This window comes from Adiantum capillus-veneris, chromosome 18 (genome assembly GCF_014529385.1).
Source record: "Adiantum capillus-veneris isolate H3 chromosome 18, ASM1452938v2, whole genome shotgun sequence".
NCBI classification, from domain to species: Eukaryota; Viridiplantae; Streptophyta; class Polypodiopsida; order Polypodiales; family Pteridaceae; genus Adiantum; species Adiantum capillus-veneris.
The window spans coordinates 51,145,063-51,170,062 of NC_140948.1; the positions used below are offsets into that span (position 1 = coordinate 51,145,063).

Below are 25,000 nucleotides of genomic sequence, written 5' to 3' on the forward strand. Positions count from 1 at the left end.
ACTAGATAGCGGGCAGTTGAACAGGATTTTGTTGTTGCTCAAAGAAAGGGTGGTAACAGTAACGCAGTCACTTCTTATGGTTCTTCTGCGAGTGGAAAATCACTTATTCCTAATGCTTCTGCTGGCAGCAATTCCTCTAAAAATTCTGGTGATAAGAGCAAAAAGAAGATGCGTTTTCATTATTGTAAAGCTAATGATCACTTGATCAAGCAGTGTCCTCACTTGAAGGAAAAAGAGGCTAAGAAGAAAGAGGGTGGTTCCATTGCAAATGTTGTTTCCACTACAAATGCAGCTATTGTTGAGTCTTCTGTGAAAGGAGACTGTGATGCTGATGCTGGTGCAGAATGGGCTTTTAGTGCAGAGTGTACCTATAATCCTGTTGTCCATGATGCATGCATGTTAGTTGTTGCTGCAGATTCACATGTGTGGTATTTTGATATTGGTGCTACAAAGCGCATTACCTGACATCGTGATTTGTTCACCTCTCTTGAGTCTGTCCGTTATGGGAATTCAGTTACTTGTGCCATCAATGCCTCTTATCCGGTTCAGGGAGCTGGAAGATTGTGCTTATTGTTGTAAATGGCAGTTATTTCACACTTGTTGATTCACTTTATGTACCTCAGATCAAGAAGAATCTTTTGTCTGTGTCTACACTTGCTAGACTTGGTCTTGTAGTCAAATTTGTGGATGACAAATGTACAATACATGATCACAGTTTCGGTGATGAAATTGTTGCATCTGGAATTTTATACCGTGGGCTGTATAAGTTCACTTTGTACGACAACTGTGGGCAGAATGTTGCAAATGCAGTTTTGGATCCAAAGGCTATTTCATATGCAAAACTTTGGCATGCACATTTTGGTGATCTGAATTTTGCTAGTTTGCTGCGTTTGCAAAAATCTGATATGTTTTCTTCTTTACCGCCCCTTGAAGCATGCGACAAATATGTTTGTGAAGGCTGCATCTTGGGTAATATGTAGCGTTCTAAGTTTCCAAAGGATGGTTCAGTTAGGGCCACATGTAGGTTGCACCTTGTGCATAGTGATGTTTGTGGGCCCATGCAAACTTCGTTCTTGGCAAATTACCTTAACTTCGTGACTCTCATTGATGATTACTCCAAGCATGCATGGGTATTTCGGATTAAAGAAAAGTCCAAAGTTTTTATGTGCTTCAAATTTTTTTTGGCTATAGCTGAAAATGTCTAAAAATGTACTATGGGCACCCTCCGTTCCGGTCGAGGAGGGGAGTGTATGTCTCATGAATTTAATGCATTTCTAGCTAGTCATGGGATAAAACACCAATGTACAGTGCCTTATACGCCTCAACAAAATGGTGTTGCTGAGAGGAAAATAGGTCACTTATAGAAATGGCACAACGTATGGTCAAAAGTCAAGCTTTACCACATTCTTTTTGGCTTGAGTCCATCAAGTGTGCCACTTATGTACTAAATAGACATCCTACGAAAGTTGTGCAGTCTATTACTCCATATGAAGCATGGCATGATAGTAAGCCTTCTATTGAGCGCATGCGTGTTTTTGTCTGTTTGGCATATACTTTGGTGCCACAAACACAGCGCAAAAAATTGGATGATAAGGGTGTCAAATGTATTATTGTTGGTTATAGTGCTGAAAGCCAAGTTTATAGGTTGTATCATCCACAAATAAAGCGTATTCTGGTTTCATGGGATGTTGTGTTTGTGGAAGATTCTATTCAGCCCTTGCTGTCATGTACTAGAAACAATAATGTAAGCTAAAAGGACATTTATGACACTTTGTTGCCTCTTTTCAGTGGTGGAAGTTTGAATGTAAATTCCAATGAGGCAAATGTGCAAGCTATGGGGGTTTCTAAAAATGTTACAGATTAGCCTATTACTGATGCAGATGTACATAATGTACTTGATGAGGAAAGGGCTGAAAATCAGCAAGCTAGAGGTATGCCAAAATGGCTGATACATACATTGTGTGACAGTAAAGTGGATGCCCCTTTGTCTAGTCGTACTCGTTCAGGCTCTCTCCATGCATCTTATGCAACAGATTGTTATTCCTTTGGCTCTGTCTAGCTTGCATGATGTTGAGGAACCTCTATTTTTTGATGAAGCACAAAATTTAGAAAATTGGATGGTTGCCGTGCAATCAGAATATAATGCACTTATAGAAAATGACACATGGACTTTATGTGATTTGCCTCCTTGCAAAAAGGACATTGGTACGAAGTGGGTTTACAAGTTGAAACGCAAGCCGGATGGTGAGATTGATCGCTATAAGGCTCGACTTGTTGCAAAGGGTTATGCACAACAAAAAGGCATAGATTATGAAGAGACTTTTGCTCCCACTTGTCGTATGACTACTATGTGTTTTCTATGTGCATTGGCAACTCATTTTGGTTGGGATGTACATCAATCAGACATTGTTATTGCTTTCTTGAATGGTGAAATGTTTGAGGAAGTTTATGTAACGTAGCCTCGCGGTTTTGTCAAAGGTGCGCAGATGTAACAAAGCTTGTATGGGTTGAAGCAATCTCCTCGTGCTTGGTATGAAAAGGTTGACACTCATTTGGTCAAACGAGCACATTGGCAGTTGCAAGGACCCCAGTTTTTCATGCTCATACAAAGCACATTGTATGTCAAGCGTGAGGGTGATGTACTTCTCATTGTGGTTATTTATGTGGATGATTTGTTGTGATCACTGGACCAAATGAGATACATATTGCTGAATTTAAGGCTGATTTGAATGCTACTTTCAAGATGAAAGATTTGGGGATGTTGCTTCATTACTTGGGTAAACAGCTTAAGCAGTGTGATTGTGGTATTTCCTTGTGCCAGAAAATTTACATAGAGACATTGCTATGTAAGTTTGGACTTGAGGATTGCAAACCTATTGCCACTCCCATGGAAACAGGTTTGAAATTGAGTCTTCATGATACTCGTGATCCTACAAATTTCACTCTTTACCAACTTGTTGTTGGATGCCTCATTTATGTATGTAACATGATGCGGGATATTCTTTTTGCAATCTCACAGGTCAGCAAATTTATGCATAGCCCAGGGTCTAAGCATTGGCAGGCTTTCAAGAGGGTTTTCTGCTACTTGAGTGACACTTTACATCTTGGCTTGTTTTATCCCAACGGGGGATCATTGCCGCTAGACTTACATGCTTTTTCTGACTCAGATTGGGCTGGTAGTTTTGACACTCGGGTGTCCACAAGTGGTTTTTGTTTCATGCTTGGCAGTTCATGTATATCATGGTTGAGCAAGAAGCAACCAATTGTGGCCACTTCTAGTTGTGAGGCTGAGTATAGGGCAATCTTCACAGCTACGGTTCAGTGTGTATGGCTTAGACGCCTTATGGCTGATTTGGGTGTTGGACAGGACACTGCCAACACTATCTACACTGACATTCAGAGCGCATTGGCAGTTGTTGTGAGGAACCTAGTTTTTCATGCTTGCACAAAGCACATTGAGGTGCATTACCACTTTGTCAAGGAGAGGCTCTTAGCAAGAGAGATCAGCTTGGCTTATGTGCCAACACGGGACAACCTTGCAGATCTTTTCACAAAGGCATTGTCTCGTGAGAAGTTTGAAGCTTTCCGCAAAGCTTTGGGCTTACTCCCCATTGTGGACTGATCATGTCCTCAGGGCATGGCACTTCCCTTTTACTCATGTGCCAACTCTCATTCACCACATCACTCCGGGGGGGATTTGTTACCATATACATGTGGTAGTGATGTGTGTGAACACACTTAGGACCGTCAGGGCATTTTTTCCCTCTTTAGGAGGTTTTTCCCCCCATGCATTGTATATACGCTCATTCATTCTATGGCTATCCATTTTTCCATTACACACTAAATAAAACACTCTGTTGTGTGCCTTGAGCTTCCTTCGTCTTCTCCAAGCTGTGGGTGTTTTCTTGCAACCCTAATTCCAACACTCAGGTATTGAGCCAATTATTTTCCATTGGGAATAACTTTGCAGTGAAGGCAACCGAGGAGAAAGAGGAATTATGCCTTCTAAAGTGAAAAAAAACCATGTACCAGGCACCCAGAGTATTGAAGGACCTTTGGCATAACAAGATCGTAAAAGGTGGAATTCTAGTTGAGGGTTGCACTATGCCTAGGTTGAGGGCAAAGTTGATACCTATACCCTATTGAATCATAAACCAATGGTGATGATCTACTCCCATCTAGTTAGATCCATACAGTTCCCTATGGAGGCTATCCTTGGCTTGTATAACCACTTCAACCTATCCTCAAAGATATTTAAAAATATCTACAATAGTATGCCATATGAAGAATGAAGTGGGCAAGAGAGGATCCATACAATGTTTACCCCAACTACAATTCTAACCACAGCCAACAATTGTAATTATCTTGAAGAGAATCTTACTTGAGATCAGTATTGTCTAATGCCATTGTTGTGTTATCAAAATCTAGTACTCTACAGTACCAAATTTTGGTCCTCCACAGTATCAAAGCTGGGACTTTACAGTACAAAACTTTAGTGATGTGCTTTCTAGTCTTTAGCTAAATGTTGTGTTATTATAGCACTAAAATTTTGTATTGTGCTTATTTTTTTCAGCTGATTGTTGTAGTACCAAATTTGATACTATATATTACCATACCAAATTTTATACTCTATAATACTGTAGTGTTGGGGTCAACCCAACTTGGGCACCTAGGTGTGAACCAGTTATTGTGATTGCCTTTAAAAGGCTCATGAAATGATAATGATAACTCTCTTATCATTTGTAAAATTTGTGTGTCTTTCCTTCTTCTCTCTCGTCCGCTCACTCTCCTTGCTCAATGTTTGTGTGTGAGTGTGTGGGCTTCTAGCCCTTGTCGATGTGCGCTTTCGCTCCCAACAAGTGGTATCACAGCACCAGGTTGTCCTTCCTAGTTCTACGCGTATGCAGCTCCCTCAATTTTTTTGGATAAGGTTGGAGATTAAGGTTACTCAACAGCAGGTGCTTCAAGTTGCTTCGAGTTTTGTGGTATAGTAGGTTGTTCACGTGAGCTCCGTGTGCATGAGAGCTCTAACAATTTGTGCATGTTTTATCGAAGATGGATTCTCTGTGTACTGAAAGCCCAGTCCGGCTTCATAGAGCAGTGCGGCCCATCAAAGGGGCAGTGGTAGTCTCCAACAACTATTATTGATTTGATTAGAGAGGAGATTGCATCATTAATACCCACTATGGAAGAGAGATTTGTTATGCCAGCATCACCTAAAATGACGTTTGAAGGTCACTTCTCAGAGCTTTGTGAGCATAATAACTCAATTGATATAGGGTTGTCCTCCATTTCATCCACCTCATGGGAGCTCAGTTGTAAGGCCAATGAGATTGGAAATAAGAGAAGAGGAATGGTGGAGCTACCTAGGGCAACCGAGGGGAGGAGAGCTTGGAATGGAATAGCACTCGAGGCTGTAGAGGAGTGCCCTTAATGGATGGACAGAGGTAGTACGTTCTTGGACAGAGGGAAACTGAGGAGCGCCGGGTAGAGAGGACAAGGTGTGAAGGATAAGAGGGCAAATTAACCCTCCCATGAGCACATTGCAGTCGATTAGGGTGGAGATGGAGCAACACCATGGCCAGAGGACGTGAAATAGAAAGAGACGATCGACGCCTTTTTCCTTCCAACACACATCAATCTTGGCGTTTCATCATAGTATTATTATTATTTAGTGTTAACTGAGTCAATGTCAGTTAAAAGAAGCTGCTAAAGACCAAAGACATACGGATGCACATCGAAGATCAACATGAAGAAGTAGTAAAGATTGGAGTTACACATTTTCACGTTTTTCCAAAATGGTCATGTATTGTAAATTCTCAATTTATTTCAATCCATTGTAATATTTAAATGTGTTACGGGGTTAATGAAAGTTCCAAGCTGTAAAGAATAGGTCAGTTAGTGTGTCTAGGTTGTAGATTCAATAAGTGGTGGAGCCCTAAAGGCCTTGGGCACCTGGACATTGCATATTTTTACCCTAGGTACATAAGGCAGTGTGTAAAAGAAATTATGGTTCTCAAGCTCATTTGTTGAGAGCACTCTTTGGTGAGAGCTCTTGAGGTGTGTGGCTATGGATTCCTTGAGCAACTCCTTGCTCATGTGACTTGGTTAACACTAATCAATGCTTAATTCTTTTTCACTATGCCTCTCTCATGCTTCTTATGATTGCCTATGATGCTTAGATTAGCTAGATCTTAACTAATTAGTGGTTAATCCCTCTGTAATCTTGTGTGATTTCCCTCTCTTTCTTGTGTGTGCATGTAGGTTTGATTGGAGTGTGGTGCTCGATAGATCTATGTGTGTGTGCTTGCGATTAGTGTGTTGCATGATAGGAATAGTATTGTGCAATTGTTAGTGTGTGTGATTGGGTTGATTAGAGGAGAAGAGAAGTGTATGTGAAGATTGCCCATCATTGTGGCTAAGCTCCTCCATAGACCGAGAAGCTCACCTCGTAGAGTCAACCATTTGTGTTGCCATGATTAGCTCACTAATCATGTGAGTGTTTCCATGCCCTAGCCGGGTAGCTCCTCCCTCCGGATTGATAATTTTGCAATGATGGAACCCCTAGCATTTCGCACGGTTGCCAGGGACGAGGGCCTAAGCTAGTGTAATTGTGGCATAATCGAATGTGTTTCCTCACTAATTTCACTTGTGTGTTTATGGTTTTGTGGATTTTGGATGTGTCTGCATGAAGCAATGTGTTCATTATTTCTTAATTTGTCATCGTATCTTACCAATTGTGTGTTTACACACTTTAATTTCACACTAACCCCTTGCTAATTTCACTAATTTTGCTAACTTATACACTAATTTTCTATGAAGGATTGGAGCTTTCAACCGTTTAATCGATCTTCAATGGAAAGGTAATCAAGGTGGTATTCTCAACCTCCCTAGAATCTAAAGATGTGTAGAGACTCCACATGATGCAATGTAATGTTGATGCAATGCAATGTTGATGCTATGATGCTATGAAATTTTTGGATTGTTCGTTTTCATGCCGTCGTAATGCCGAAATTTTTCAGATTTGGTGGCGTATGAAATTAATAAGTTCTGTAATGGAATTGGCCTATTTAATATGAGAGTAGCGGAAATTAATGAGAGTACTTTTGAGAAATGATTTTGTGAGCATAGCGGGTGAACATAATTGAAGATAGCAACATAATCATAACAATTAGTTAACTTGGCATGAACAATACTTTTGCAAGAGAGATAATTTAGAGAACATGACAACAGTTGAGGACCGGATTTATGTGGAGCCGGTCCCCCCTCCAATAGGCATTTGTATTATGATTTCTCCCATTAAGAGAGACTTGTTACAATACAATCTTTGTGTTCCTTGTGACCTAGGTGATGCAATGAAGATGGAAAGCTTCATGCATCACAAACATAACATAAACTTGAAGAAATCTTTAACTATCCCAAGACCTCAAACACCTTCGAAGGTGGAGAGAGCTAGCAGGGAAAGAGGAAGAAGAAACATTTCATAGGAGAAAGAATTAGTTCCTCACTTATCATAACTCTTGTTGCTAGCATACATAATAGCATAGTAATGAAGAATAAGGAGATGGCAAGCTTAAGCATTGAAGCATGGCTCTTGGTTGGATTTGCACTCCATATCCAAGAGTGTTGGTGTAGGCTCTCAACCTCTACTTGCTTGGAGAAGGAGAGGGAGCTCTTGCACTTTGCATACACAATGAGAGTGTTTGTGAGTGTGTGTGGGTGAGTATACCCCCTAAGCAACCCCCCTCCTTGCTAGGTCGACCCCCTCTTCTAGCTCATCATTGAAGCTCATTGGCTCATGCCAAGCCTAGCGAATCACAAGCTTGAGCCATTTCTAGCAATAGGTGTAGTCTTGGGACAAGTGTCCCCCTTTCCCCTTTGAGAGAGAGGACTTGATAAATGCAAAACCAATTAGATAATTGTTGTAAATTATCATTGGACCCCTTTTAATCCTAGCCAATAGAGTTAAAGCACCTCATGGAGGTAACATAGGTAGGGGCTTGACATGTGTCCCTATTGCCTCTTTAAGCTTGGGATCTCCTTGAGATTGTGAGTGTGTGTTCTCTCTCTAGCCCCTAAGAAAAGGGCTCGCCCCCCTCTTTGTAGAGATCTTTTTGACCTTTTGTGCTCAAGCACCTTAGTCATCAAGCATGACTAAGCACTTGGACTAGGGGTGTTCCCACAAGCATCTCAAGCAAGCATGTCAAAGCACCTCAAGCACCTTAATCATGCAGCAAGTCAAGTACCTCAAGCACCTTAATCATGCACCTCAAGCACGACAAGCACCTCGAGCTTGGGCCGGGTTCCCACCTCAAGCTCAGACCTAGCTTACCTAAGGTCAAGGGACTTTTACACACATTATTAGAGGTCTTCAATGAAGCTAACCCTAAGGTCTTATGCTCATTGATTAGCCTTGCTCTTTGATAGACCATCTCTCATTTGGCCCCTTTACCATTGGCCCCATGTTGAGATAGATCTATAAGCACATATCTATATCTTAACACTTGTTCCCGTTCATTCTCCCACATTAAGTGATCAATTTAATATGAGAAAATCATTTGGGTTGGTTAGATATTAGATTTTATGACAAGTTCAATTGCTAATTGGTGAATGTGCGTTGCTAATTGTGTGCCTAATTGATCTATTTGCATGCTTAAATGGTCAATTGCAAATGTGTGTGCACTAAAATCAATCGTGTGTGCATTCTAATTGAGTGTGTGTATACGTGTGTGCACTATTTTGCCCTTGTTTGTGCACCTAAAAATCAATGTGTGCTTAATGATTTTTCAATTGTGATGATTGATTTGTGTTGTGTTCATGCCCAACTAGAGATTTGTGAAGTCACATTGCAATTTCGACAAGATTAACCTTTTTGTGTGCGCACCTAAAGATTGGTAAAAACTGCCAATTATTAGTGTGTGTGCGTCTAAAAAGTGCTTAATGTGCATGATTAATCTAATGTTTTGATTGCATATTTGAAGTTTGTAATGGTTAATTGCTATGTTTTTGAGCTCAAAACAGGGATTTACACACTCCAAATGCGTAAATATTAACCTAATTTTGCCGCTAATTTTGTTGATTTAATTACCTAGTTTGGATTTTATTGATGAAATTGTTTGGCAATTCAATTGATGTGTTATTTGTGATTTTATTTGGCTGCACTAATCCCCTATTTGTGGAGATTTTTTTTTTAAGGGTATTTTTTGAATAATTTTTGTAAACTTTTTGGTAATTTTTTGGTAATTCTTGCATTAACTTTTGCTTAATTCCATAGAAATTTGATATCTTGCAATCTTTATGAGTTTTTTTGTGTACGTGTTTACGGCTTGATTTCGAGCGCATTTGGGCTTTCGTTTGCCAAATTTTGAGCGTTTTACTATTTTTCGTGGCTAGGTTGATGATTTTGTCGTAAATCACATTTTTTATAAAAACTGCTATTTATGGTGTACTTTTGAGTGTCGAAAAGAGATTGTCGATGATTTTCTAAGGTTTCTAGAATTTTCCAAGAAATTTTTATTTTTTTTGGCGATTTTTGGGTGAATTTTAGCGTTTTCGGCTAATTTTCTGCCTATTTTTGGCATTTTTGGACGTTTGGAAATAAAAATTTAATAAAAAGACGATTTTTGAGCTCGATGCCCGTGCCTTGCGGCGCATAAAATTCTCCGCGTCGGATAGATCTTTACGGTCTCTTGGGATAGTTTCCTACGACGTTAAAATAATCCTCGTTTTCTTTTGTTGCTGCCGCGTTCTTTGACTCGCTCCGGGTGAACCCACCCACACCCTCACTCTCTCTCTAACTTACTCTCTCTCCTCCCCCTCCCAAAACTCTGATAGTCAACCCTCTCTCTCTTCCCCTCACTCTCTTTCTCTCACTAAAATTGCACTAATTTACATACTCTCTCTAACCCCTCACTCTCTCTCTCTTTCCGTCACACTCCCCCTCTCTCTCACTGCCAGTGCGTGACCTTCTCTCCTCCTTGTCTTTTTCTCACACACGGTGCCAATCCCCTGCTCCCCGCCTTGTCGCTCTCTCTCTCTCTCTAGCGCACACACACACACACACATTCTCGCTGCCCACCTGCACGCCATCAACTCTCCCTCTCTGTCCGCCACATCAGCCTGTGCATGTGTGGCATCAACTCTCTCTCTCTCTCTCTCTCTCTCTCTCTCTCTCTCTCTCTCTCTCTCTCTCTCTCTCTCTCTCTCTCTCTCTCTCTCTCTCTCTCTCTCTCTCTCTCTCTCTCTCTCTCTCTCTCTCTCTCTCTCTCTCTCTCTCTCTCTCTTCGTTCCTCTGTACAGCACGCCAGGCCCGAAACCTCCCGCCTCGCAGGTCAGCCTCGCGCTGTCAGACACCGCAAACACCACTGCTGCAGCCGCCCCTGCCAGTTAGTCAACACCCCACAGGTAAGGTTAAAAAAAAACAAACAAATCACAAAAAGACTTTAAAAATAGAAAAAACCAATTAAAAATATATGTATATATAATAAAAGAGATTTAGAAAAAAAAATCAATAATAAATTTAAACAAAAACACCAAAAAATTTATAAAAAAGAAATAAAATACTCATTAAAAATCCAAAAAAAGGGGATTAAAAAATCACAAAAAAATAGAAAACTCATTAAAAAATGCATTAAATATAAAATAAAATATTAATAATAATAATAAACTCATCAAACCATCTAGAAAATAACAAAAAACATAAAAAACTCATAGAAAATTTATTAAAAATTCAAAAATAACACAGATAAATCCAAAAAAAAAGTAGAAAATTAAAAAAAAACTCAAAACAATTCCATAAAAAATCAGAAAGTGATCGTTAAAAATTTTATAAAACCTTCAAAAATTCCATAAAAATTCTAAAATTCACAAAAAATTCTTTAAAAATCAGAACTTTCTCGAAAAATCATAAAAATATAAAAAAAACTAGAAAATTCAAAATTTCATTAAAAATTTAAGAAAAATAAAAAGGAAGTCGTCGAGAGTGCCAAAAAAAGCGAGAAAGAAGGAGAAAAGCAAAAAACACACAAACCACCGAAAAACATCACACACGAACAAAAATCAAAAGCCAAAAAGCAAAGCCGAGAAGTGTATCGTAAAGCAGCAAAATTCGAGAACAACAGCCAAGAAAAAACTGAGCAAACAGCGGAACAGTCAGAAATAGCAAAAGAACCAACCGAAAAAAGCGAGGAAAAAGACCAACTCAAAGCCGTTTGAGGGGAAGATAAATTTCAAAATTTGGAACACTAGAAATTGGCTAGTGCAAGTAATTGCACTGCAAATTAGCTTCTAACTGGACAAACAGGGGTACAACTCACATGTGATTGCAGATTAGGCTAGTACGAGTAGCAAAAATTTTGCTAATTGCCAATACCAAAATCTGTTAGGAGACAGTTTTTACAAAACAAGCCAACATGGACTCAAATCGAGCCAAGAGTTCAAGTCCAGCAGATCAAAGCGAGTAGCAGTTGCAACACATGCACAACTGCAACAGAGCAGATTTTACAGCTATATGGCTACAATGGGGATAAATTTTTGTACACAGATACAGAAGGTCATAGGTATCTTATGAGTAGTAAAAGCAGCACAAGAGCCAAGATTCTATTGATCAGAGTAAAGCCAGATTTAGAGAACTCCCAGATGTTCACAGATTTCAGCGGAGCCAGGTATTGCAAGCTCAAAGATGAAGTGCAGATAGAAGTTCAAAAAGTCGACCCAAGTGGTTATCTAGAAATCTGCACAAGCCAGCAAAACATACAGTTGGTGCATATGCAATCAGGGTCATTGTACATGGATTACAGTGGTCAGATCTATAGTCGAGAGCCAGAATTGCAAGATCCAAGAGATCACCAATAGAAGCCAGTCTAATTAGAGAAAAAAGCCAAAGACAGTACAAAGGTCAAGATGGAGCAGTTTACAGCTTGATGCTGAGTGTTCTAAAAGAAGAAGCCGACAACTTGGTCAGCATAGAAGCAGAAACTCCTCAGCAAGAGCTTGACATGACAGAGCCAGTTGAAATCCCACCAGTCATGGCGTATTGCTCAGATTGTGGACGAAAAGGTGGACATTTTTTTGAAGATTGTCCAAGAAATCCAGACAACGGGGACATATCAATTGCCAAGCAAGGTACAGAGAAATTTGGAAATGTGAATCTCGATGTAAGTGCATTTAACTCGTCACTTTCAATGTTCTGCATCACCACTAGAAGCAGCAGTAAAAACATTGCAAATTCAAAATCAGCATAAAGATGCACAGGCACCTGAAAAGCATGAAATTGATTCTTTGAACAACAATTTCCTGCATGAATTTTGATCAAGGTGTCCAGATATCACACATTGTTGAAAAGACTGTTAGGTTTGCAAATGATTCTGCATCCACTGCCACAAGTGTGCAATCATTCACGAGTCTAAGGGACACATCAAACAGAATGTTGTTAACTTTGTATGGTACGCATAATTCATATGCACACAATGTAGACCAAAAAGGGCAATTGTATAAAAAGGACCAACCAGTGTTTGAACGGCCCACATACCAGCTCATAGAGGTGTGTCCAGTGATAGATCAAAAAGGATGGTTCATTTCGAAGGAAAGAATCTATTATAGCCCATCCTCTCTAGAGCTGAACGATATTACCTGAGTAAACCCTGAAATTTATTAAGAGCCAAACTCTCCTCCATCAGAAATCAAGCTTTGACATTGTAACCCAACAAGCATATACTTTGATCAAAACAATCGTAGATATAAACAAGAGTTTAGCATCTATGATGCCTTGGGTCCTGAAACCACAGAAGCCCATATCATAGGAGACCCATGGGATAGACAATATCAAGGCAAAGATAATGCTATCTACAGAGGAATAATTTGTCATGTTTCATGAAGATACATAGGAAACTATGCAGAAGGTTTACAAATGCCAAACAATCCAATGATCCAAATCTTTCTAAATTTGGTTTGTGGGCTTAATACAACATGGTAAGGGTAGTGGTATGCTAACTTGGTCAAAAAATTTGAAAAATAGGACAGATGTAAATAATCACGATTATTTACAACTGGTAAATTTTTTCATCTTTTTGATCAATTGAGCATATACACATGTTTTTCACATCAACATAAGCCTATGAATCAAGTTTCATTGAGTTTGAACAAAATTTTTCCCAATTTACACTCAAGTTCCCCAAAGTCTGTACAGACTTTAGTTTTTAACCCAGTTTTTAGTCAATTTGGTGATCCAAATTCTATGTGCCTTTACAAAAGTTGTTTGTACACATACATAGAGTCACTGGTATTAATCTTGGTCAGTTTTGAGCTGAAAGTAAATAATCGTGATTATTTACTTTAGGTCCAAAATGAACACTTTTTAGAACTTTTTCCCTGGACAGTCTTTTCATAAGCTATTTTGAGCCTCTGAGTCAAGTCAAGACATAATTTGGCCTAAAATGTCAAGAAAAAGTAAATAATCTGAGTTTTTGCAAACTCTTGAAATTTTTACCTCAATGTGTCCTTGAGCTTATCCACTGGTTCATACAACTTTTAAGCATACTCTCCAGTCGGATTGAGTGGTTGGCAGTCTCTTCATGCTATTTCTGGCCGTAGACCGGAATTTCTGCAACTTCACATAACAACTCACAATTGATTCTTTTGGAGAGAGCAATGTTTTAAAATCCACCTCGGATTCTACTTACCCTACTCCTAGATTCTACTGCAATGGAGTTGTGGAAAGGGTCCACAGACACTTGTTTTCTTGTTTTTTTATGGTTTTTGAGCTTTGATCTTAAGACTTGTCTCATCTACCAATCAGTCTCAAAATCCTAATCTAGTTCTATAATCCTACAATCCTAAAGGCACTCAGCAAGTACGATTGCTTCCAAGCTACCTCTACACAGCAAAAGACGACAATCTTAAGCTATGCGGTTTTAAAAGAAAGTTTCTACTCTAGGAGATCCTAGAGGAAGTTAAAGGATAACTTCACAAGACGCTCGTGTTTTTTCCTAGTTTAGGTCTCTTCGATCCCCGGCAGCGGCGCCAAATGTGGGACGGGTGTCTAACCTCACTCCCATCTTATTGCAGATGTAGCGAGAACCACGATTAAATTGTCAATCCATGGGACGAAGCTGATTCGACTAGTGCATAGAGGCTACAAGAGGTTGTCAATCTCTTGGAAAACAGCAAACAACTCGCATTTAGCTCAAGCTACACTCAAGTGAGTGAAATCACCAAAAGCCAATCGCTCATCGGCAAACAAATCACATCCGTTATAGCATAAAATGACATCCAAACGTAATGAAACTTCTAGGACATGTTTATAAGACCTAAGCACACATGCTTGTGGTCTCAAATCCCACTTTAGGTCAAGTGCAAAAATTATGATTATTAACAGCAGTGGATTTTTTACCTAGTCGTTTTCGACCCAAAATGCATCTGAATGCTTAGCAATGATGCCCCAATATCCCGCCTATGCTTAGTTTTTTTATTTTAAATATTAAATTTCTACTTATGATGAAATTAGGCCGCGGGTAAGCGACACCAAAAGCTATAAAATACCGTGAATGCGTAGAGCTCTTACCTGCGGTTGTAACGCAACAGACACGATTGCAATGTGACAACCGGGGAGGGAGTAGGAAGCACGAGAAGGAGAGAAGTGAGCGCCGTTAGCTCACGTTGTGTATTTCATTATCCAAAAACTTAATAATAACTTACAAAAATTGGCTTTTATACCTTAGCCAAGGTTTTTGGTGGTCAAAACTCCTAATCTGAGAGCTCTAACTATAGATATATAAAAACAGGTTGATACAATCTTAAAGCTCGTAGCCCCGGCTCATCAATTACAAGGTTTATCCAAAAAATAGGAGTAACAATATTTCCGATTCATCAAAATAATAAATGTTTCTACAATGAGAGCTCCAAAAAATGGTATCCGAGTTAGCTTGCTGCTAATAATACCGTACATACCAAGAGAGTGACTATACAACCAAAGGACATGTAACTTGCCGATTTGAAGTGAGACTTCAAGTATTAGCCGAAGTGAAATATGTATTTTTGTATTAGCTACCCTTCTTTTCTATCCCAACATTTTGTTGGATGATTAAAGCAATGGAATAAGAGTTTTGTCTCTTTAATGTTCAAATTCATTTAAGCTCTTTGATTTCTTAATGTTTTAGAGTTCAATGATGTCTTTTTTTTGCAAAACATTTGGATCCGTCGGGGCTAGGGAGAGGGGGTGATTTGGATGGATGAACACTTGAAATTAATTATTTTTTGTGCCTTTCTAGTGTACTAGGGGTCATAAAAGTTGTTTGAATGGAAAAAAAAGGGGGGGAGGGGGGGGGACACCAGGCACACAGATCAGCCAAATAGGAATCGCATCCACGAACCTTTATTCGTGTTTCTAACCCACGTCATCTTCTTGCGACCTTGGAGAGTGTTTAGGGCGCTCCTTAGCTGTGGGCAAGGTAGTCGAGGAGAGGGTTGATCGCAGGCTTAGGAGCAACAAGTGTAGGGGCAAGGGCCCAAGAAAATACAAAAGACTCGTGCCCAATGATAGGGAGAAGATGAAGAGAGATTATCATCTTAGACTGATAAAGAAGAGCCATCACGTCACCAAGCGCAAGTAGGAGGGTCGCGAGCAAGAGTGGTGCATACGGATAGTAAGTCACACGCAAAGACATCATGGTAGCATGCTTAGATACCACGCACAAACGGGGTGCCAGTGGTAGGAAAGTGGGATGGGAGTTCTCCCTCCACAACAAGATCAGTAGGCAAGGAGTGAGGAGGACGATGAGGATACGGAGGAGGCGGCATCGTCGATGACGAAGCATGTAAACTGTCGTAAATGTAATTTCTTTAAAAAGCCTAAGCGTCGACCAGTACGAAATGTGCAAGTGCCCCGTCGACAACCCCAGCATCATCGCAAAATTGCAAGGGCATTTGCAAAAATCTGACACTACCAAAGACGTGGTGCTAGAGGAATTCAAGAAGCTGTTGAGGCCCACAACATTTCCATGTTAGATGTACCAACCTTTGTGCCATACATGTCAAGAGAGGGACTATACAACCAAAGGACATGCAACTTGCATGCTGATTGAGGTGAGACCTCGAGCATTAGCCGAAGTGGAATATATATTTTTGTATTAGCCACCCTACTTTTGTGTCCCAAAAAATTTTGATGATTAAAGCAATGGAATCACGGTTTTTGTTCTTCAATGTTCAAATTCATTTAAGTTCTTCAATTTCTTAGTGTTTTAAAGTTCAATAACGTCTCTTTGTTGCACAACCTTTGGGTCCACCGGGTCAAGGGGAACAAGTTGATTTGGATGGACGAACATTTGAAATTGATGAATTTCTGTGCTTTTATGGTGTCCTAGGGGTCATACAAGTTGTGTAAATTGCAAACGGGGAGTGACTACAAGGGCACGCAGATAAGCCAAATAGCGATCGCATCCACGACTGTTTATTTGTGTTTCTAATCAACGCCAGCTACTTGCAACCTTCAAGTGTTCAGGGTGCTCCTCTAGATTTGTGCAAGGTAGTCAAGGAGAAGACTCATCTCAGACTCAAGAGCAGCAATTCAGAAGTAGTAGGCACAAGAATAGAGACCCAGGAAATAGAAGATTCATGTCTACTAGTGATGGAGAGAAGATAAAGAGGGATAATAACAAGGAGTGAGGAGGACGACAAGGAGCCAATGGAGCTGATGCCACAGACGACGAAGCGTGTAAACTGCCGCAAATCTAAGTAGCCTAAGTGCCGTCCATCAATGAATGTGCAAGTGTCCCCTCGACAACCCCAGCATCGTTGCAAAATCACAAGGGTGTTTGCAGAAATTTGGCACTACCAAAAGACAACAGAGTTGCTCATTCACCAAGCCCCTTTTGCTCGCACAGTGAAGGAGGTGCTTCAAAGCTATGGAAATCAATATAGAATGCAAGCCATGGCACTCGAAGCAATTCAAGAATGTGCCAAGACCCGCATTCGGCACTACCAAAAGACAACAAAGTTGCTCATTCACCAAGCCCCTTTTCCTCGCACAGTGAAGGAGGTGCTTCAAAGCTATGGAAATCAATATAGAATGCAAGCCATGGCACTCCAGGCGATTCAAGAAGGTGCCAAGACCCACGTCATTTCCATGTTAAGAGGATACAGACCTTTGTACCATACATACCAAGAGAGTGCCTATACAACCAAAGGACATGCAACTTACGCACCCATTGAGGCGAGACTTCAAGTATTAACCGAAGTGAAATATGTTTTTTTGTATTAGCTACCCGTCTTTTGTGTCAACATTTTTCTGGATGATTAAAGCAATGGAATCGGAGTTTGTCTCTTCAATGTTCAAATTCATTTAAGTTCTTCGATTTCTTAATGTTTTAGAGTTCAATGATGTCTTTTTGTTGCACAACCTTTGGATCCATCGGGGCCAAGGGGAGGGGGTAATTTGGGTGGATGAACACTTAAAATTAATGATTTTTTGTGCTTTTCTAGTGTACTAGGGGTCATAGAGGTTGTTTGAATGGCAAAAAATGGGTGATCACAAGGGTGCGCCGCAATTACCCAAAGTAGAAGAAAGAAGGTGTTGTTATTGATCCAAACCAAGGCAAACCGCAAAACCTTTCTGTTGGTGTTGACTACGGCATCCGTCTTCAACATGTCGTCTCTTGCAGGCCGCTGATTGTAGGATATGTCAACGTGGTTTTGGCAAGACACGAAATAAGAGTTTCTTGCTAGGCTATGGAAAGGAATCCCTTGGGTATTTTAACCAGATGCGAAGTGAGTTTCTTGCCATGCCGTAGAAAGAAATCTCATGATTGTTTTAACTAGATGCAAAGTGAGGGTTTCTTGTCATACGAAGTCCTTGGACTGCTCTTATGGGTTGGACCGTTGGAAATGTAGCGAAGTAACAAGGAGTTGATGGTCAGGTTGTGATACAGGATACCAATTGGCATAGGGAATTTGTGCAATGCAATAGTCGCGGTTAGATCAAGCATAGTATCACGATGTGCGTCTCTTGGAGAGTTAACTAGCAACAAGCAAAATGTATGGCCAAGGGCATTCAACACGAAGAGCAATCAATAGAAGGGAGACATCAATAGTAATAATTGGATGAAGAGCACAACATAGAGAGCAGATGGAATGTAGGCCCGAGAACATTGTCTCAAAGTCTCAACTAAATGCACAAGAGTGAGCATAATGTAGGTTGGTCATGCTGCAACGAGGTTGGAGAAGACCAAGTGACAGAAAATAATCATGTCCACTTGCCAACAAGTTCTACCCGAATGTAGGTTCAATATTAGTAGTGAGTTTATAAGACCATGTGTTTAGCAAAGACTGGCGGAGGAAGCTTTGGATTGTTTGGTGAGCTCTAGTCAAGGACGCTTTGGACCGTTTGCGGTAGATGCAAAAGGGAGTGTTTCTTTTCTTGGTAATGCTTTGATTGGCATGTATACCAAATGCAAGGCTTGTCCGAGGAAGCTTTGGAATCCTATTGGTAGTTGCAAAGTAGGCGTTTTTGGTAGTGCTTGGTTGCAACATGTATGCCCAAGAAAAAAATTGTGAGCTTGGTGTGTCTCTTGGAGCAATCATTGCAAAATATGCCCAACAAGGGGCAAGGTAGCAAGCTTGTCAAATGTGGAGTGATTGTTCGGTAAATGTAGTCTCTTGGATGGCAATGGTTGTAGGATATGCCAAATATGAGGAGTGTCAAGAAGCAGTGGATCGTTTCATGAGATGCGAATTGAGTATTTCTCTTCACAACAGTCTCATGGATGGCATTTATAAGTTGATATGCTAACAAGGTTGGTCAGAGAAACTATGGATTGTTATTGGTGGATACAAACAAAGGGCACCTCCCAATCACTTCTATTCTAGATAGTTTTCATTGCATGCGAAGCAAGAGTTCGGGGTATCTACAAGAACTTATGGGGGAACAAAAATCAAAAAGTTTTAAGGCTACATGGTGGTTTGCATGAGAAAGGGTGAGTGGTGTAAAAAGTCATTGCATGCACACGGCCTTCAAACTTGTGGAGGCCTATGTGCAACCCTCATTACCTAAGATACAATATCTATAATGCTTACCATTTTGCAACAAAACAACTTAATACCATCATTTCGAAATACTTTAGGACCCACAATCTTGTGGAGGCCTGCACACAACTTCACTGCCTAAGGTACACTATCTATACTGCTTACCATTTGGCAGCAAAATCAACTTGATACCAAAAAACTTAGGTATTGAATTCCTTCTGCATTGCAAATCCCCATTAAAAAAAAAGTGACCCTCTTTTTTTTTAACCCTTCAATATTGGAGGAGAAGCAAATATGACCCTTCAAAACTAGAGGAGAGGCATATTGTAACCACTACAAAACAAGTATACCAAGGCCACATATTCTACATGTTATGATAACTAGGTGACAACTCTCCACATATTTATGTACGCCCTTTTTTTGAGGCAGCATGTAAAGCATCAATCATCGTCTTATAAACCTTTTTTTTTTTTAATCATAGCTACCAACATCTACAAACTTCTAGTTTTCTATCCTCGGAAGGTTTAGACAATTGATAAACACAACTAGAGAATTTTCGACACAATACATGCATGCTACTACCCTTTCATTGGGACATTCGATGGTTATTACTTCATGAATAGGACTTGAATGGAGTCGTTCTCTACGAAGTAATCATGGCACCCTAGTTTTAATTATAAGAGATTCTAAATTCCAATACTTGAAAAAAACTAAGTGTCTCTTAAATTGTCAAAATAACTTGGCTTGCTAAAAGGACAGCTCAAGAAAAAATATACATATATTGTTGTGGTTCAACAAAGATTGTGCCGAGTGTGTTGTTACTGTTGTAACACACGATTATGACTAATTAGGGAGCCTGCCATTTGAATACAAGCCCTTACTTAAGGAGCCACTACCTTTCATTGACATGTGCTTTAAAGTGCAAAGATCATTCCCAAAAAAACTTCTTATACACCTAATTTGAAGCTGAGGGGAAACAATCACCGGAGGTAGTTCAATGTTAACAGTCCCTCAACAGAATATTAATGCAAGAAAGAAATGTAGGAACAAGGAGAGAGTAAGCGAGAACACACTCATCTTACCTAGAAGCGGATAGGTTTCTCAAAACTTTGAAAAACAAGGGAAGGTGACGAGAAACAGATTATTGCACCCAACTCAAATTCAGAAACGGACAAAACACAAGCTCAAGGCAACGTTATAAAAGCGCAAAATTAGACTTGCAACCCCCACAAAAACTGCAGTGACTGCAATTATGAGCCAAGGAAGATACGTGCCATGCATCTACGCCAGAAATTGCAAAGAGCCAAGCTAGGACAGGAGATGCAACTGCCCACCATCCTTCGCAGTTTCTACATTGTTGAAATCACATTCAACAATCCAAGACTGCACACTGTACAGTAGGATGTATAGCCTCCTCCCAAGGTGCCATTACATGATCCACTGTACTCCTCAACCACACCACTTGCAAATTGCAATCAGAAGCCATTTGCAATAAGAGTAAAAGACTTTGACACAGTATGATGAAAGAAAAACCTGTCCAAATCCAATCAATATCAACCCTTTCATTTGTTTGCAAGCCCGTACAAAGAAACATCCCCACTCGACCGATCACAGAATTCCACATAAAGAAGAGGTAGAAACACACATCACGACAAAAAAAACGTATACAAACTAAAATGTTCTGTGCATCCTATACAACATTGTGAGCTTCTTCTTCGCCCACTTGTTCACTTGTCTTTAGATGAGTCCTGCGAAGAGTTCTCCGGACTACAAGGCAAGCTTGCACCTGACCTCTCAGTACTACTTTGAGCCAAGCTCAGAAGAAAATCTGTGAAAACATATTCATAACCAGGCACCTTCCCAAATCCTGCATGTCAATAAAGAGTTATAAGCCAACCAATACATTACCCAAATTCAAACACTCTCTTGCTTTTCCATCACATGCCTGGAAAGTAGTTGATGTCAATAACATAATAGTGATTTCCCGCTCCCCCTTCCCGTATTATATCCAAGTTAAAAAGACGCAAGCCCTGATCAAAACAAAGTAGATTGCACTGTAAGGAATGTAACATCTGAAACAGCAATTAACAATAGTCCACTTTCAGATATCAAGAGCAACCATACCAAGCGACACCTTAATTCTTTTGAAAGACAATCCAGCAGTTCACAGGGAGGCAATTCTGAACAACATGACCACATCAAATGTCTATAAAATGCCCATGAAAATCTTTATTGTATCCAAAGGGGGGTAGAAAGCCCTACCTGCAACTTCAGGATCAAGATCGGCATCATCAGCTGACGCGGCTGCACTTGACACTCGTGGAAAGGTAATCACTCCATTTCCCACCTGCTTATGTACATCTGGCAAAGAGAATCTACGCACTACTCTAATAGAATCACCTACGATGTAAACCTTGAAGAGAACTCCTCCTGCAAGCAGAAAATCTTATGAAGCATGAATAAACTGCAGTCAGCTTTGCAATGAGAGCCGTGAAAGAAAGAAATTACCATGATTGACAAACTCTTGGAGGACCAAAGGTGGGTTGAGCGATGTTAGGCACAACTCATCAAAAGCAAGGGACAAGGCATGAGACTGCGCAGTACCATCCACAACCAAAGGTTTTGCAACTGGGGCATAAAAGAAATGCATAAAAACAACACCCAAGCAATCTTGACAACCTAAAAACAGACATGTTTCAACCAACCTAAAGGAAGCTTCAAACCAGCCTTCGCCACTACCCCAGGAATTGTAGACGGGTCACCAGTAACAACTAGCTGTTTTGGAACATCGACCTGACCTGAAACAGAAAACTCCGTACTTTGGCTCGGGAGTTTTAAAACTGCATATCTACTTCCGCATAACAATTCATCAAGCATCTACCTCCACAACCCCGAAGTTTTAGTTTGGCAACCTCTTGAAGCATTGACTGCCGGTTTCTCACATGCTGAATTGCATCAGGAGGGTCTAGAACAACAACATCCGGGTATCTTCGCCTGTATTCCTGTAAAAAAACAAGATAAAGGTCAGCCGGAAGAACACCAGGTTTACTTCAAAGCCTATTCTCTTTCTATGCAGAAAAATATGAAAGCTCAAGAAAGCTTTCAAACAGGCATATCTTTCATCCTTACACAAAATCTTAATTGCAACCAGTATTATCTCTAGAAGTCTATCACGCAAAATATCCTCCTTTTATAACAGGAACGAAGTGCGTCCAAATACCAAGGAAGTTTGTCAACTTTGGAAGCAGCCAAACCACCAAAAGCTTGTGGCACATCTGCAGAAACCACCAACTCTCAAAATTATGCTAATATGCCAACTTTATGCTGTGCTTGTCACCCAGTGCAAAAGCTAACATAGCCAACCAAGGATGCCTAAAGACCCAAGATAAAATTTGAAAGGCTGACAGGTTAAGCTTGCTGGCGTTAACAATGCTGATATCCAGTCAAAAAACCTGTGTTGATAAAAAAACCATTAGATGGAAAGTTCTCTAACCACTGCAGTCATCAGGACCTACAAGAAGGAAACAGTAAGTGGCACAGGTCGGTATTGCAATTGCTCTAATCTACACATTTTTCTTGCAGTACCCTGGCAGAACTTTGCCTCCTTGCTAAGTATGACCTAATAATTAGTTTGCTGACTGTCCCACAACTGATTTGACCAACTGCACAGACAAATAGCTATTCACTGTTGTACAAATTACAAGAAAGAACAATCCACTAAGTAAGTAGTACAAAAATCTCCCTCACCTCCAATTGCGACCACCACTCCTTCCCAGTTATCTGCAACAAATACAGCCTTTGGATCTTAAAACATGAATCAAATCAAAACAGACTCCTAATACGAACCACTAAAACAATGCAACATGTACACGTCAAACTAAGAATTTGTGACTACTACTTGCCTTATGTAATATCACGTCAAATGGACCTTGCTCTCTTAATGGTCGACTTTTTTCTATGGGAACAAACACTATACCCTTTTCTCTGCATAAAAACAAGCAGTGAAAATCACGCATCAAAACAAAAGCACAATTCATGTATGCTAAGAACTCAGAAGTAAACTACCATCTTTTAAAGGAAGCAGCACAAGCAATGGCAAGGCATAATCACTCCTCACTTCCTCATAAGAGTCTCATGCAGGGTATGTGCACTGTTATTGTCTTTCATATATAGGTGCACATAACTAAGCTTGTACCCTAGACTCATGTATGGCACGTGAATGGGGTGCATCATGTGTAACCCTTGGCAGTTGAGGGTCTTGTGCTTTTAACCCTGCCCCCTTACAAGAGTAAAAACAAAAACAATCTAAAATGATGCAACTCAACGAGGCACATTAAGCGCATCATCAAGCCTGCAAAGTTCCAACGCACACTTTGACATGCAGTCGTTTAAACTTTAATGTCTTCCCATACACAAAAAACCCCACAAACAAGTATGAAGAGAGAGGGAAGGTTTGAGGCATGTCTCGGCCTGGGGGGGGGGGGGGGTGTTTGTTCCGTTATCTACTGGTTATGACTGCCCCAAACAAAAAGGCAGAATGGCATCGATGCAGATAGTGCAAGACGCAACGCGCAAAGCAAGAAGAAAAGCATATTCATATGTCATACACACGCAATTGTATGATTCTCTTTACACCAAGGCAAGTTCAAAACCCTCAGATAGCTCATGCCTCTAAAAACAGTAGACATGTACATGCTCTCATTCCAGGCATACAACTCTAGATTGTCAAACTCCGAGCACATACGTTTTCATGAGCCTTTGGCATTTTCTAAAATTGATGAGGTAACTCACGCTTCAGACGTAATTCAAAAATCCACCAAGGAAACGCCAACATGGAGGACAGAGGCATAGACGGCACATTTCAATAAAATCTGACTAGAATATCCAGAAAATAGCGGAAACCTGGAAAGCACCTGGCTAGAACTTCTAGTTTCGGTTTCAAAAAGCTTTTTGCCTTCTTTGAAGTAAGAGCATAACCAACAAGAATCTTTGCAGGCGTGCTATCCATTTTTTGACCAGCCACTGGTTGGGCATCCCGCCTGCAGGTCTGCAGAGACTTGTGTTGACCGTCCACTATGACATCCACGTTTGCTTTTATGATTTTTTCTGTTCTCTCAGAGTCAGCATTTTCATTTAAACCCTGTGGATCCAAAGGCAATGTGTGTTTGCTTGCACAGCATGCCGAAATGACGTCTACATCAAAAGGGGCATGCTGTTCTTGGTTGCTGCAATCCCTCATAGGTCAGCAAGTAAAGGAGGTAGGAACGGAGGACGACAGCCGTAATCTGCAGCAATAAATGCTAATCTGCTTAAAACAAAGATTCACGGGGGCAAAATGTAGAGCATGTAGCACAATGTAGGGACAACGTCGGCGGAAAACGAACAAACATGGTCACCTTGCAGACAAAGCAGACCATATTGCGTACTCGGCATGAGAAAAACGCAGGAAGCATACCTGAGTCTGAAAACCCCGGTGTGATGGAAAAGGACGTCGTAAGATAGTCAGGGCAAAGAGGCACAAAGGCGATGGTGGCGAGGTAGTTGCAACAAAGCTTCGTTCGCTACGCACGAGGGCCAACCCGGCCAGGCACCGAAATGGTGCTAAGATGTGAATTTATAGCAAGTCTCGGCACCCCACCAAACCCGACACGGGCCGCCCCAATTTAGAGGACTCCCCCATAGGAGGGTGGTGGTGGTGGTTGGGTTTTTTTTTGGCCTACCATACAGGCTTTAGTGTTTGCCGTGACAAAACATCCATTTCGTTGGCAACGTTCAATAGATTCGTTTCATTGGTTTCTAAAATGATAGAGATTCTTCTATTTTGATTGCGCATGGGAGATCCTAAGATGCCACCATGCCTCACTCTAGTGTGGGCTCTCTCTCTCTCTCTCTCTCTCTCTCTCTCTCTCTCTCTCTCTCTCGTGTTGATAATGATGACATTGGTCACTTGGTCTCCAATTCAGAGCGTGAATAAATTCAAATCTAC

The 25,000-nt window shown here is 40.5% G+C and overlaps 1 protein-coding gene across 1 annotated transcript; it reads right to left on the bottom strand.

The window, feature by feature from the left end:
• Positions 1-20,535: 20,535 nt before the first annotated feature.
• On the bottom strand, positions 20,536-24,658 carry LOC147435641 (inositol-tetrakisphosphate 1-kinase 3-like). The gene is made up of 11 exons (XM_086488647.1): positions 24,470-24,658; positions 23,928-24,299; positions 22,917-22,998; positions 22,762-22,794; positions 21,896-22,016; positions 21,720-21,812; positions 21,523-21,642; positions 21,277-21,444; positions 21,139-21,194; positions 20,960-21,044; positions 20,536-20,881 (listed from the first exon to the last, which is right to left on the bottom strand). Exons 2-11 carry the CDS (start codon positions 24,251-24,253, stop codon positions 20,742-20,744), a joined length of 1,224 nt encoding a protein of 407 aa, XP_086344773.1. The 5' UTR covers positions 24,254-24,299; positions 24,470-24,658; the 3' UTR covers positions 20,536-20,741.
• Between the last annotated feature and the right edge of the window lie 342 nt (positions 24,659-25,000).

What these genes read in the sequence shown, in the direction of transcription:
- LOC147435641 (XM_086488647.1), bottom strand. Translation starts at nt 24,253, where the DNA reads ATGAGGGATTGCAGCAACCAAGAACAGCATGCCCCTTTTGATGTAGAC. An exon ending in TTGACGTGATATTACATAAG is followed by an intron (nt 22,795 to 22,916) that starts GCAAGTAGTAGT and finishes TATTTGTTGCAG; the next exon opens with ATAACTGGGAAGGAGTGGTG. An exon ending in TGGTTTGAAGCTTCCTTTAG is followed by an intron (nt 21,643 to 21,719) that starts GTTGGTTGAAAC and finishes TTTATGCCCCAG; the next exon opens with TTGCAAAACCTTTGGTTGTG.